The 16602-nt window shown below is 31.7% G+C and overlaps 1 protein-coding gene across 1 annotated transcript in view; it reads right to left on the bottom strand.

The window, feature by feature from the left end:
• Positions 1 to 16602, bottom strand: part of LOC139529038 (immunoglobulin superfamily member 11-like) — a 238474-nt gene that overhangs the window by 23777 nt on the left and 198095 nt on the right. The window contains exon 3 of the mRNA XM_071325273.1: positions 1689 to 2183. Within this exon, the coding sequence (XP_071181374.1) occupies positions 1689 to 2183 (495 nt within the window). The remainder of the gene's footprint in view (positions 1 to 1688; positions 2184 to 16602) is intronic.

The raw sequence follows: 16602 nt of genomic DNA, 5'->3' as shown, positions 1-16602 counted from the left end.
CTCCGGAAGGGTAAGCAGATCCTGCTTCACATGTGGCACTCGTCGTGTTGCTTATGTGATGACAAATCCCATTAGTCTTATTCGGTTGGTCAAATTCGTGAAAGGGAATGGGTTTGTAGTTACGACGTAAGGAACATATCCGATATCATTTGTGAAACGGTTATTCCGTAACGGTCAACCAACTCGTGATGGGTTCCGTAAAATTCAATGACAATAGTTGACAGAACTGTGCAATCATACGTTACATACATATACATACAACATAACTGACTAAAACATCCTAATATGACATAGATGCCAACAACAAGATATTTTTTGCAGTTGATGGTACAATCCTTTGTTTTTTAAATATAATGTAGTAGAAGTTTTCTTGATGAAGAAATCAAGTAAAAAGTAAAATCACAAAAATACTGAACTTAGAGGAAGATCAATTGGGAAAGTCCATAATCACATGGCAAAATCAAATAACAAAACGCATCAAAAACGAATGGACAAAAACTGTCATATTCCTGACTTGGTACAGGCATTTTCAAATGTAGAAAATGGTGGATTAAACCTGGTTCTATAGCGCTAACCCTCTCACTTTAATGACAGTCTCGTCAATTTCAAATATAAATACAAGTGTACGAATCCAACCCATCTGCACCCAGAAGCGAATACAGCAAAGCATCTGATTGTTGGATGCGGAAATACCCGTCACGAGACACGTCAAGAGTAAAACGTCAAAAAAGGAGTCTACTAGCGTAAAGCCAAATAAAGGGAAAACTGTAAATAGATAACAAGATAAATAACATCATCTCTTCGAATCTATAACTCAAGAGCATTTTTTGGGGGATGTAGACACTGAATATTTATCTATAAAGTCTTGGTACTTTCCGATGGTCAAATGGAAGTAATGTTTTCACTTTCAATATTTTTTTTTATTTTAAGTTTTTGACAATAATTTGAATTTTTTTCTTTTAATAGATATGTTTTGATATATTATTTAGGAGTTATAACATTAATTTGATTATCAATACTAGACATAAAATTACACCCTGTATATGCTGAATATAACATTACATAAGTTGTCTTACATCTTTCAGATATTTCTATGTTGTACTTGAATAATTCTCAAAAAGTGATTTTTTAGGGTTGTCGAAAAACACGTGTAAACCACACCTAGTTACGGAAGAAAAAGATAAGGTGCATTTATTCAAGCACAAAATCCATTATTAAAATTGACTAAACCAAGCGCAAAGAAATAGAGCGTGATACGAATGTGTGTATTCCCCTAAATGAGTTATATCCTTGTCATATTTCAAAGCTTCAAAATATAAATAGGATTTATAACCTCCATATCATTTTACTTCCAGTTCACACTTTTATTTTATGTCTTTTTACATTTAGTTTAAGTAGATGGACTTATGTAGCTAACAATATGTTTTAAGGGATTGTCCGTTGCCAATGGACGTACAGGTGTGTTTTTTGTAACTTTATGTCTTTATTGGTGTCCTCTTTTTGTTGATTTTTAAATCAATAATTTCTTTTCTGGAGTATTTAATCGAATATAACAAATAACTAATGCAATAGCCAAATACTTTTTAAAATGTATCACATTTATTGACTTTGATATTCGTTACTGGTTCCATTTAGAGTAATAGTTTGACCATACCCCAATGTATATATAAAACTTTTATTATACTTACAGAAAACATCAAGGGGCTCAGTTTCTACAAACATTCCTAAAACATCGGCTTGCGATTCTTCATAACATCGGAATTTTGCTTTGACATGATCTGCTGAAATTTCAACTGTCAAGTTGCTGGTGCCTCTAAAGGAACATAGTTTAGGTATCTGATCAAAAACTACCGTAGTTTCATTGGAGTAGACTATGGGCTCTCCGTGTTGTGGAATTATCTGCCATACAAATTTGCCTGGAGGCTTTCCAATGTTACCCATACAAGTAAACTGAATTATTTCCCCTTCACGGAAACTTGGAACAGATTTTTCAGTGGACGGAGTGGGAGTTAAAGTTACTGTATCAGTAAACGTGATATAAATTGATGACTTGCTATTTCTATTGGTACTGAGAGATACGTTGTTTCGATTTTTCGAGACATTTGTGGAATTGTTGTCTTCTTTCTCTACTTCAATTGATGCAATTACGACATAAGAAATACTGCCAGGCATTGACGGAAAGGCTGAAAGTATTTAAAATTATTTTTTTATATTCAAACAGAATATGTTTAGTGTAACTTGCTTGTTGATACATTATACAGACCAACCTCCTTTATTACTTTTTAGTAAAAAAAAATTATGGTAGTCAGTTTTCATTATAGATACTTTAAAGTTGTTAAAAATCTTACATGGTATTTAATAGATTTAATATATAGTTCATACTCTATATCTTAAGTATGTCTCATGTTTAGGATCTGTCAATTTAGAAATAGAAGACGCTTAAAAGAATTATAAAATCCTTAAAAACTTCACAAACGGTAAGGTAAATAAACCTTACAAAATCACATGTTGTATATATCAACGACCGTTCAGCTAAGGACAACATCACAAGTTCAATGTCGCATAAAAATATAAAATTCACGTAGTTTGTTCACTGAATACCCCCGTTTTTTCTATGATTGGACATTATCGATATGTTTTAAATCTATGTCAAATAAACAAAACGTGCAGGAATTTTTATCTACCCCAACCTATTTGAATTAAGTTTTGCATTCCTACATTGATCTTTTGATGTCGTCCCTTACATGGATGTAAGTCGACATGGTAAAGCAGCCACAAAAGTACACAAAGCATGGTATACAACATATTATTTGACGTGTTAGAAACTGTTTATTGTATACAAACAACAAACGAAGTCGAGAGACGATAAACATTTCTACGGAGTCGTCTTGATTTATTTTTTTTGTATCATTAATATACATGTAATGTATAATGAAAAGTCAAACTCAGTATCCTAACGGTAAGCATACATTCTATCCGCTATATATAAAAAGGTTAAAATCTTCACATTCAAGTCCGTGTCCATTTTTCTTGAATCGAGTTGAATTATTGTGCATCATTTTGGTGGATTAGGAAATCGACGCGTACAAGTCGCATGGGATTTCGTTGTCAATCAAAACCTTGTTTGAATAAATCCGATGACTTCAGCTATTAACAACCGTTTTTACATTGCGTTCTTATTTTGTGTTGTTATATCACTGTCCCGGTTAGGTGTAAATGTACCACTTTAGAGTCATGTATTTAAGTGGTTGTCGTTGGTTCATGTCTGACATATTTGTTTAAGGTATATTGTTTTATTTTAGATTATACTTTTAGTTTTCTCAATTGGATTGTTTCATATTTATCAAGGAGACGACTTTACGGTATGTTTTTTTTCTCATTGCTTAAGGCCGTATAATTGCATCGAATTGATTGCATTCACTCTATTTGATCCTTGAAATATCTCGTTTGTTTTTCATACTGGCTAAAATTCAATGTAGAAAATATCTCCTACAAAAACGATTCTATACCGTCAATTGTATAGTACATAGTGAATAAACAAAAATAAAACCACAAAGACAAAGACAAAATCGAATGCCACGAATAAAATCAAGTTCTCAGCCCCAAACTGACCATCAAAAGGCGATTTCTGGGAGACTAGTTGCATATTACCAATTCATGAGGAGACAAGTTCCAAATTTTTAAAGGTTTTCTGTATTAACTTAGAATCTCATCCATTCTGATTCTCATTAAAATAAACAGAATACCTTAGTTTATGAGTCATTGAAATTTTGGTTAATATATCAGTATTTCATGATAAACAAAAATATATAACATGATATATAGTGTGACGTGGCTCTCTGAACTGCAAAACTTTATCGTCGAGTAAGGTAGCATTAGCCGATGTGGAGTTGGAATTCGCCCATGTCTTCCGATTGTTTTAAATTATATGAATGTTTCATGGTGTTCTGAGTGTTTAAACACACCGTCCAAAATGTACTACATGGTTGGATCCGCGCCTATCTAGCAATGTAAAAACTTATATTGTTGCACCTAGTAAATCAATATTTGGTTCAACTTTTTTTAGACGGTCCTTTATTTAAATGTCTCAATTAGATTATCGACTCTCAATTGTCAACAATAGTCATTTATCTAACATTGCTAATATTCAAATAGCAATAATGCACATATAAAGTAAAGTATAAGTACAAGGGTAAATAAGATGAAAACAACACTGTAAAAATCCAAGAGTCATTGGAGCTGCAGTTATCATGCAACTATTTTTGTCAGGTTAGCACGCTTAAAGACAACAAAGTTTTCTTTAAAAATACTTTGCATCTAATTTACTTACGATGTGTAGATTTTATTTGAATTTTACTAACTAAAGGTACTTTAACAAAACAACGTTTTACGACAGAAAACAGCTGCGCGCTACAGTTTTATTTGTAGTTTAGCAAGTATATCAAAAGACACTTGATTTAAAACGTGATTACATTTTAATCTATTAAAAGTTTTCATTTCAATACACCATCGTCAACATCCCAAGTTTACTGTTGAGTACACAATCGATGCCCTTTTAGGAAAGGGCATATTAACAGGAAGTCTGTGGTTTTATACAAATAGAAGTGGGACATTGAAAGACGTATCGTATCCGTTTCTGATACGTTGACGTATCTGAGAAAATATCTATGTGTTATTGTTTAAAAGAGTATTTTCATGTTTAAATATGTGTTTTTCTATTTAAGATATCTTTCTATCATTGATATCTATTAAATGCAATGAAACAGTAAATAATAATGTTTTGCATCAAGTTTTCCCCTTGTATATACACAAAATGGCCTATCTATATTATTCATTATATCTGTAGTTTCGATACAATTGAAGTTTTAAAAGGTCGTACAAAAATGGCTACAGAAGGGGTCATAAACCAAAAATCCAGATTTTGACCCAATAAACAAGTATGTAAACACAAAAAATACATAAATTAAACATTATTTCAACCTTATTAAACGAACAATTTATATATTAAAAATAAAAGAGATCAACCATTTGCATTGCCCTTTCTTTTTCACCATCTCCTTTCCACTTTTCTCGATTACTATTTAAGCACGTAAATAATCACTTGAATAATAACCCATATATATGTTTAGATACGTCAACGTATCAGATACGGATACGATACGTCTTTAAATGTCCCACTTCTACTATAATAGCAGCAAACGTCGTCAAAAACATATTTCAAATTTTCAGAACAAATGGAAATATTTCGGCATCAACAAAATAAGCAATTGAACCCTTATTCGCTTAGTAAAAATTGAATATTTAAATTAATACTTTGTGTTATTTCCAGCATGGAAGTATTATATTGACAGGAACTACTACGACCCGACTTCAAACGTTTCATCTGCGATGCCGCGCCCAATTTAATGACATGTTAATTATGTTGAAACATGGCACGTTATTTACATAGCAGCATGTGGTGCCCTACAATATTGTCATTCTCGGTTGATTTCGGGATTACGGAAATAAACGAAGAAATCGAAAAAAAGTTGTGATAAATTCTTAGGAAACAGCAATCGGCAAACTTCGGCAGATTCCGTTACCTAACTATGCCGATTGAGTGATTGATGGATTAATGCGAGTCATCATTAATTCTATAGAAAAACACGTTGACGATGGAAATTTGTACCAAATTTATTGAATAAATGCCCCGTTTTTATTTATTTATTTTTTCGGTAGAAATTGCACTATATGTAATATATATCGCAAGTTGTGATTATATAATAACTACTGTTTACTCCATTGAGTGGCACACATTTCCTGCATATTTAAGACGATTGTAAATGATCGTTCTGATAAAATCAAAAGATCAAAGAGATTTTAAATAAATGTAGGGTAAGATCATTGGTTGGTATATACGAATGTTCAGCTGAACCCCGATGTGTTGAATTTTTTTTTAGTACTGCGACTCAAGTATTTGTATAGTGACATTGTACAAATTCTTGTGCGACTGTTCAATAATATTTACCAGTATCATTTGGACGGTTTCATTTGGTCGGATAGTGATAACATATTTTAGGGGACAGAAATGTATTATATAAATATCTATATAACGTAGTTAGATCTCGGTTTTCTTCTGCTGTACTTTATTGATTGGTACTTGCTCGATTAATTTTCGTATTGTTAACTGGAAATTTCTACTTTCCAGGATTATCTAGTAACTTAACCATATGTATTACTCTAAACTTCACAGTTTTAATATTTATCAAATATATTTATTGTTAACCGGCGGTAACCGGAACACACCTTAATCGCGATTTAAACTTCACCCACAAACTAATAAAATAATGTTACTCACTATTTCAGATCGTTGTAGAATAAATAATTCTGGGCCGATTTTCATTTTTTATGCATCAGTCGATTTGTTTAAATAAGTTGTTCACGAATAAAGGTCTACCGACTCGATTGAAATAAGTAAAGGTGTTTTCCGACAGGTAATATTGTAAAGCTGTCTCGATTAAAACCACGTGATTGATAAGAAGTATCTCTGGTCAATTTATGACTGCGGCATCGCAGATAGTCACAAAAGAAATTAACGACAGCGTACTAATTAGACAGTTTCCGTATATTTTCTACAGGGCTACCCGGGTTATAAATAAATGCTAATTAATCGTTGTAGTTCCTGTCAATATAATACTTCCATGTTTCCAGTAACTTTTTTACGCGATAAGCCAGTCTATTTACAATTTCTATGAGATGAGGATAAAGACAAGTCATAAACACCATTTAATAAGTTAGGCCGAACCATGTTTAATAATTTTATAGACGATCCTTGCTTATTTCATTCCAATAATCTGTATATAGTAAGCCTTGTAAGTGATTTAACTGCAATGTGATATATTTCCTTTTTGTTAAAGTAGCATTCTATTACTTCGTGCTGGTCTGGGTAAATGGTAATTTTTAATTGTAATGCAGTGTAATATTACATTTTCTCATGTATTGCAAAGAAATTTGTAATACGCATTTCTGTCAAAAAATTTAAAATACTGCAATTCCTTATGGGTTGATATAACATACATAGATGAAATACAATAATAAATTAGCAATGAATGTAGTTGTAAAACTTGGTATATGCTTTTTGTGCTTCTTTATCAAATTTGTTTGTTTTTGTTCTAATTTAGATTGTGACACGAGGATGACTGCTATAATCATATTTTGACAATTTTACCTATTATGTTTATTTTTCAGGCATCGATGTCGATATAATGAAATTTGATACGACTGTCATATAAGTGAGAGGTTCGATTTACCATAAGAAAATGCCTGTACCAAATCAGAAATATGACAGTCGTTGTCCATTTGTTTCATGTGTTTTATCTTTTGATTTGATTAGGGACTCTCCGTTTTGAAATTTCCTTGGAGTTCAGTTTTTTTGTGATTTTACTTTTTTCTGTATACAATTACATGTAATGTAATGATTACTTTAGTTTAAAATCAATGTAATACCTCTATAACTGTACATTACTATTCTTTACAAATTGGAAAAATACATAATATTTATTAAAGGTACCAGTTTTATAACTCATTATAATCTTATCGATAGTAAGCCCTTAAAGTGGCATAAACTACGAGATATATAAAAAATCTAACATATGATTTTTTTTCTTAAATCATTAATAAAAGTAAAAGAGTGAAATAGTTATTCGCTTTTAGCATATTTAGCTGCCAGTATGATTAAACTTTTCAAAATAAGATTAGAATGACCACTGCCCTTTTCTCGATTTTGATATCTATATCACTAATGGAAAGCTGAATACAAAAATTTATGATAAAAGGGATGATTTTTCATTTCCTATCGTTAATTATCCATTTTTAGATGGTGACGTTCCCTTGTCACCATCTTACGGTGTTTATATATCTCAACTTGTACGATTCGCTCGTGTATGTAACAATGTTTTAGATTTTAACGAGAGAAATTTATGTATTACTGAAAAAATTATTACACCAGGGTTTTCGATATCAACATTTACTAAATTTTATCATCGATATAAAGACATCATTCGTAAATATAGCTCAACATGCAGACTTCTAATACGTTCAGGTATTTCACATCCAATTTTTTATTGAAATGTTCTTTATAAAGCACAAAGGTGTCAGTATTCACCTCAGAAACTTACAAAACCTTTGAATAGACTTATTAAGAAGGGATATAATTACGATACTGTTGTCAAGTCATTAAAGATTGCATATTTTGGCGTTAATATTGAGTCACTGATAAGGTCTTTGCATCGGAACTAAACACATTGATTCTAAAAACAGTTGTTGGCATGACACGGGTTATGTTCTTCTCATATATGTTATGATGGTATGATACTAAACCCCTAACGGGAAGGATTGTGCCTGATTTCATATGATGAAATCATAATCTTTCAGTTAGTTTAATTGAAGTCTGGAGCTTGCATGTCAGTTAACTGCTAGTAGTCTGTTGTTATTTATGTATTACTGTCATTTTGTTTATTTTCTATTTTATTTTGGTTACATCTTCTGACATCAGACTCGGACTTCTCATGAACTGAATTTAAATGTGCGTATTGTTATGCGTTTACTTTTCTACATTTGTTAGAGGTATGGGGGGAGGGTTGGGATCTCACAGACATGTTTGGCCCCGCCGCATTTTTGCGCCTGTCCCAAGTCGGGAGCCTCTGGCCTTTGTTAGTCTTGTATTATTTTAATTTTAGTTTCTTGTGTACAATTTGGAAATTAGTATGGCGTTCATTATCACTGGACTAGTGTATATTTGTTTGGGGGCCAGCTGAGGGACGCCTCCGGGTGCGGGAATTTCTCGCTACATTGAAGACCTGTTGGTGACCCTCTGCTGTTGTTTTTTATTTGGTCGGGTTGTTGTCTCTTTGACACATTCCCCATTTCCATTCTCAATTTTATTAGAAACATTCATGATGAATTATTCACTTACAAGTGAATAATTCGATCTCATTGAATCCGTATTCATGTGAACTTCAATCAAACCCTTAGTTATAGATGAATAACAGGTCAATTGTTGAGTAAAGTCATTTAAAGGAAACGAATGTCAACGAGAAATAAACGTAAATCAATTCACTGACTTATTCGATCCACAAAAAAATCTTTCTTATACAGGTAAAAAGACCAAAAACATAAATAAGTATTCTATGTTTTTGGTTTATTTACCTGTATATCCCAGGCATAGAATACCTTAGCCGTATTTGGCACAACTTTTTGGAATTTTGGATCCTCAATGCTCTTCAACTTTTTACTTGTTTGGCTTTATAAATATTTTGATATGAGCGTCACTGATGAGTCTTATGTAGACGAAACTCGCGTCTGGCGTACTAAATTATAATCCTGGTACCTTTGATAACTTTTACACCACTGGGTCGATGCCACTGCTGGTGGACGTTTCGTCCCCGAGGGTATCACCAGCCCAGTAGTCAACACTCCAGTGTTGACATGAATATCAATAACGTGGTCATTTTTCTAAATTTCCTGTTTACAAAACTTTGAATTTTTCCAAACACTAAGGATTTTCTTATCCCAGGCATAGAATACCTTAGCCGTATTTGGCACAACTTTTTGGAATTTTTGATCCTCAATGCTCTTCAACTTTTTACTTGTTTGGCTTTATAAATATTTTGATATTGAGTCTTATGTAGACGAAACGCGCGTCTGGCGTACTAAATTATAATCCTGGTACCTTTGATAACTATTCCATGAAATTAAACGGACATAAAATAAAATCCCAAAACACGAGTTCCCTGAATCTATTTATATATTTATGTTTACATCGTTTTTATGGTCATGAGATGACTTTGGCGTTCAACTCGATAGTTAATTATATGGCGTCTGGACTAATATACACACGACACGAAGCTACGTGCCATCATACCCATGTCCTGATCATTGTTGATTACAGACTGTTAATAGTTTGGATAAATATTTTACATTGTTATAAATCAAACGTGAGAATGTGAGTCAACTCGGAGAACATGAATTTGACAGCTTGTGTCCCTTTGACACTTTTCTTTAAGGATCCATACATAAATCCTCCTTGTCAACTTAAGTTTTATCCAGCAAATATACAGAATAAAAAGACCAATTTGACTTACCACCTGACACTAATGAAATTAATTACGGCAAACATTGTTCAGCCTTGATAACCGGAAGTTTGAAAATTGCATCAAACTTTAATTATAAAAAAAAATGTGGTGTGATTTCCAATGAGAAAACTCTCCACAAGAAATTTTTAAAACACGCATTAAGTTTAGAAACATAAAACTTCTTTAATTTACAAAGAGGGGGCATGGGAATGATGTAATTCATCAAGTCTTGATCTTGGTTTCTGATATTTGTTTAAAATGATATTCGGAATATTTTGGTGTGTGATGGTCTATGGAAACTCTTCTTAAACAATTACTAAACAAAACTATATAGACGAATGGAAAGCATATGAAGTAAAATTTTCATAATTCTATACACACCATTGTCTTATCGGGGTCTTTTATAGCTGACTATGTGGTATGGGCTTTGCTCATTGTTGAAGGCCGTACAGTGACCTATAGTTGTTAATATTTGTGTCATTTTGGTCTGTTGTGGATAGTTGTCTCATTGGCAATCATACCACATCTTCCTTTTTATATTATAGGTATTTCAATGGAAAATTGAATAGGTCAACCAACATTTTTACACCAAACTGTGGTTTGGGTCCTGTTTTATTATTTCACCTAATTAATATCAAATCTTTTTATTGCAATCAAATCTTTTCAACTTATGTTTTTCCTCAAAGAGCCCTTTGGCATTTAACAAAATAATCCTTTAATGACACATTTATTATTTCACTTTATGATGTCTCAATGATTAATTGATTACTGTTATAATCACATATGTGTACCAATACCTCTATCAATTTCTTAAAAATATCTGTTTTTGAAATGCTTTTATTTTTTATATTGAAAGGTTATGTGTAATGTAATGCTTTACACAGACATTGTAATTGTAATTGTAATTATTGTAATTGAAGAATCACAAAATAATTGTAATATTATGCATTACATTGCATTGCAATATAGTGGCCCCAGCCTTACTGTATGACATCATAGTCAGTGAAGCATACAAATGACTTTGTATTTTCTTCTTTATTTACAACAAAACTACAAATTAAGCTTTATATATGCATGAATGCAATCAAAATCAAAAATACCTATAAATGCTCACAAATAAAAAATCAAATGAAATATAAGATATAAAAGAAAAAGAAAAACATGAAAACGTGGTGATGTTGATGTTTTTGCAGTGTATTCTATATAAATACAACAAGCCTTGTGGTAATACAAATGAATTTATGAATGCAAAGTGTTCAAATATGACAATTGAATACATACCATATTCATATTTTTCTGTTTTTTCTGAATTATTCACCGATGATAAAAAAAAGGTAAAATTAGAAGAAACATTCTATGCCAATGTGTGTAAAATATCTTTAGAAATAAAGTTTTACTCGTAATTTTTTTGTACGATAATGATGCTTTAAATTGTCAATGTTTATCAACTAGTTCAATCTTAATATGTGTTGAAGTCATAAATGACCTGTATTTAACACGTTAAATTAATATATTTTTTATCAATAAGATTAACACTAATTTGAAAGTCGTGAAAGTTTTTTCCGAACTGCCATGGACCAAGTTATGTTTCTCATTAAACCTCCTACGTTGCGTCTCTATAGATATTTGTGGCTTATATCGTCTTATATCTACTTAAGGATTAACGATGTAATTGTGATTTTAGTATAAATGAAAAATAAATAGAATGCCTTACCCAATTCGAAAAATCGTTTCTCACTGGTTCTCCGTTAAAGCGCCCATTTTATGACGTTATTTTGTCTCACCATTAGAAAGCAAACCTAACGACTTCGAGTAATATACCCTTAACTTGTTATACTTATACCTGAGAATTTTAGATTTCTTTGTTATCTATATTTTTAATTTATATAAAGTTTAGTATAGTTTTCACAACGATAGTGATCGTACCGGCCGTCCATAATGTTTTCTTCGTGAACCTGAAATTTCCGTAGATGGATAAAAGACCAAGCAGGACAAAATATTTAGTACAACACAGAGTGTGATATAAGTAAAATTTGATAATAAGGTTACCATAAATAATTCTATTTATAACAATGGTCATTTATTCCAAATTGCATCAGTCTGAAAAACTAAGCAAGGTGAAAACTGCACTGATTTGTTAAGCATGTAATCTCCGTGGAATGGTCAATTCTTAACAAACACCAATTTTGTAAATAAACTCCACATCCAACAGATCGATAACGGTGTCAACATTTAATTTTAGAACAACTTTTATCTTCAAATACTCATATTATGGTTCATAAATGACGAAATTGTCGAAATGTAACCTTTCTGGAATGTAATCTCCGTTGACGTTTTGGTAAAGGGTGCTTTCTGTCACGTCCGCACTTTTTATCACGTATGGCATGCCAAATAAACATATTAGATATTTATAACAGATGGTGGATATATCACTTAAATATCAATAATATAGTGTTATCAGAATACATACGAAGACACCATGTACCAATTTTTATTAATCAATTGTTTGAGTGTAACAGAGTTGCTTATTTCTCAAATCTAGAAGAAAACAAAAACGGACCTTTTTATAGCAAGTAAATAATTTAAACCCGTTATCAATATTCAAGATATGAAACTTCTGTGAATAATATAAATTTGATATTGAATTCAACAAGATTTAACAATTATGCAACTGCAAGTAGCCATACAAATTGCTCTTTCTTATGAGTGCTTTCGTATTGCACAAGGAGGGAAGCTTTAAATTACACAACAGCCCGGTCGGATTTTGCTTTTTACACCGGCCCACCGTGGGCAGCCTAACCTAGCTATAATCTCATTTTTTGTAAAAATAGTGATTACAAATATTTTATCGGGGCCTTTTATAGCTGACTATGCGGTATGGGCTGTGCTCATTGTTGAAGGCCGTACGGTGACCTATTGTTGTTAATGCCTGTGTCATTTTGGGGTCTTGTGGACAGTTGTCTCATTGACAATAATACCACATCTTCTTTTTTATATTATCTGTTTTTTTCAATTGACTGTACTTGCCAGTCTTTTAATTAAACATAAGAAATTGCATGCCCAATCCTATGGTTGGGCAGAGTGGGCAAGCTAGAAATTTTGTCCACCCGGTGTCCACTACCACTGTGATTGGGTGGACAAAGCAAAATCCACCTGAGCTGTAGTGTACTTTCTTTCATTAATAAAATGAAATTACGACGTCGGCCTAAAGGGCATTATATATATTATTAACAAAACATTGTACAACATTCTCTTCGAAAATAGATTAAACAAAAATACCCGTTACAATGATACATGTACTGTATATATATTACGGTCTGTTTTAGGTGAGGGGGTCTACATTTCTGAACTCTGTAATTCTTTTGCCCATTTTTCTCTAGTCAGTGAGAAATATATGCACTTTTCTGTAAAATTCTTATGTTCAGTTCCTGCATTTGAAAACTTCTGTATACGATAAAATTTTGACAAGATATATTGTCTTGCCTGTATTAATAACACACGAATGACGACACTACTCCATATAACCCCCTTTTTATTCTGTCGCTGTACTGCTTAAATGATATCATATATCAATTAGAATTAAAATCAAACTTGGAGAAAAAAAAACACCAAGTATTTCTTTTTTTTCGAAATAAGTTGGAAAGCTGAGATAATGTACAAATGTAAAGATGACATGAGATATATTTGATCATATTTTCCTTGTGATCTGGGGTAATAGTAATGTGGAGCTGAACGTTCAGAGACAGTACCGATGTAGTTAACCGACATGAAAGATACCTGAAATCGGAGAGAATAAAAATTTGATCATTAAAAATAGATGGTTATCCTTAATTACTTATCTGTCCAACACAATATAGAAAGAAACATTGCTTATCAATCAATTGTTTCGGGAGCATATTAAAATTTATTTAATATTTTTTGGTACTAAATGAAATAGTATACCCCCAAAAAAATCGAAGACAATGTCATCCGTCCTCACGCATCAGTATGAAACTGAGGACGCAATAATTATAACAATGTTTTGATTTTGCAAATTCTTACAATTCCAATCAATTGTCCAGTAATAGGTTTTAGAATTATAAAGATACCTAAGGTGTCACCTCAACCAATCAATGTTACAATCGACTGATTTGACTATTTTTGTCACAGTACTTTTCGTCATATAGCTCATCAACTCATTCATTTCTTTGACATCCTTATATTTCAAATACTCGTCGCTGGGCGTAAATGATGAAGATAGATAAAACAAAAACGCTTCGGACGCATGGAATTTCTATCTTGTTTTTCACCAACTATTGCAGATCTTTTTGTTGCTTCTGACATATGTCACAAACTATTTTTTCAAAGTGAGTAAAACTATAAAAATAATTGTTGACACAATGCAGGAGGAGGATGTAAGGTTAAATTTGCCTGCAATAGGAGACGAAATGATACGTTAACTCGTGCAAGATCGGGAGTTTAGCAAAAAACACCGATGCTTATGAATGTATGAAATATACATCGTAATTGCATTTGAACAGTGGCGTTTATTACCAATTTGCAAGTTAAACATTTTATCGGGAATGATCTACTAGAATATTGTCAATAATAAATTTTATATGCAGAAGACGCAAGGTTTCATTATTCTTCAAATCATTTATTTCTGTTATTTTTATTTTACCTTTTTTCAATTTTCATTTTTTTTACCTTTCAACCAAATAATGTTATTTCTATTCTTAACTTGATTGCCTTTTTCCTTTATTTTTTTTAGGGGTGGGGGTTGGGGGAGGGGATGTTGTCTTTATTTTTTAATTTGTAAACCATCTCATATATCTTGAATTATTTCAAATAACTATCTGATATTCAAGCAGAATAGGATGCATAATTCTACTAGCATAAGCGGATCTATAAGAAGAAGCTGTTTATTTGGTCGTTTATGGTTGTCTCTTGTTTTTTTTTATGTATTTATATTAAACCTTTTTAAATTATTTATCACCGACAACGCATGTAAGATCTTATTTTTTTTTTAAATATTCATCTCCCGGTCATAAATCTACATGAAATATTTGCAACTGTGCGTTCAGAAAACATATACCAATAAATTTTATATACTATATTTGTAAATTGTAGTATTATAAAAACTATAAACATTATCAAATAAGTGATTCGCTTAAACTTTGGTCAGATATTGTCAGTTACATAGTGTGTTAGTGACCTACATGTAATACGATATATAAGGGGTTAGTAAATTCCATAATGGAGTTTGAGCCAAAATAAAAACTCATATGGAATTTACTGATCCTGTATATATCGTATTAGGTCACTAACACACTATGTAACGAATTTACTCTACCGACTATCTTGATTTGTTAAATGTATACTGGAGTTGTCTCATTTAAAATCATACCACATCTTCTAATTGTTATATTAGAATGTTCAATTTTAAGGACATACTCCCCTTGGTCTGCACAAAAAACTAATAGACACTTCTCGTCTCTCTCCTTATTGTTTTTTTCAAATTTCCGAAACATTGAACCCATCAAAGATACAAGAGTTGAGTTTCGGCTTCGAAAGAAATTTTCAAAATAGTACTAGACTAAAGCAAGGGATTCAAACGTTATACGCCATTCGTGTGCATTCTGAAATTGAAACAGTCTAAAAGTTATATATTTGTTTACGGTATAAGTATGACCACATCAGTAATAAGTCATGGTAGCACAGATTGGTAAATAAGATGAAAAGAAGGAGGATTCATTGGCGAATTATATACATATAAGGGTTGAAAGCATGATAATACGATATGATACGATATCAATATTTATCCTGCTTTGTACAGATCTGACATCCTGACTGGATTGTTTAGCATACTTGTTCACACGGAAAAAGCCGAAAGTCAGATTTCTCACCTAAATTGGGTTGAAGAGATAAAAAAGACTTATATAATAATGCAGACATGACTGGATATTATGCTTAATTTAAACTAACAAGAAAAACGAGAAACAAGAAATAAAAGTTTACGTGAATTAATAAAAAAAAATTGTTAAGCATTTCAGTACTGAAAATCACGACGTCAAAGGAAATAAAAGGACGTTAAATATATCTTTTTTTTAATTTTCTTTCATCTAAACTGTCTCGATCATTACAAATTAACGGTGAAATATTACATGCTGAAATTTATAGGGTGGGTAGAATACACTATGAAGATGTTCTATGTTCTTTATAAGCAGGTTTTGATGCAATTTATATTTTATCATTTTTTACTTTGACCATGCTGACGTTGGGCGCTTTAACGGAGAACCAGTGTTCTACGTTTTTTTTTTTTTTTTTAAACATGTGTATGGAAAGCATGTGATAAACTTTTCTATCATGCGTGTCATTGACTCAATCCTTATATCCTTTTTTTTTTACTTCTTAAAAATCCAAATTTTATTGATCGTTTTATACAATCCGAACAACATACGAATCACAACTGTTAAAATTTTTAAGGTAAATAAAGGCAACAGAAGTATAC

The sequence above is a fragment of the Mytilus edulis genome, chromosome 6, assembly GCF_963676685.1.
Source record: "Mytilus edulis chromosome 6, xbMytEdul2.2, whole genome shotgun sequence".
NCBI lineage: Eukaryota > Metazoa > Mollusca > Bivalvia > Mytilida > Mytilidae > Mytilus > Mytilus edulis.
Note: the sequence above shows the minus strand (reverse complement) of the source record. Positions and strands in the feature narration are given on the sequence as shown.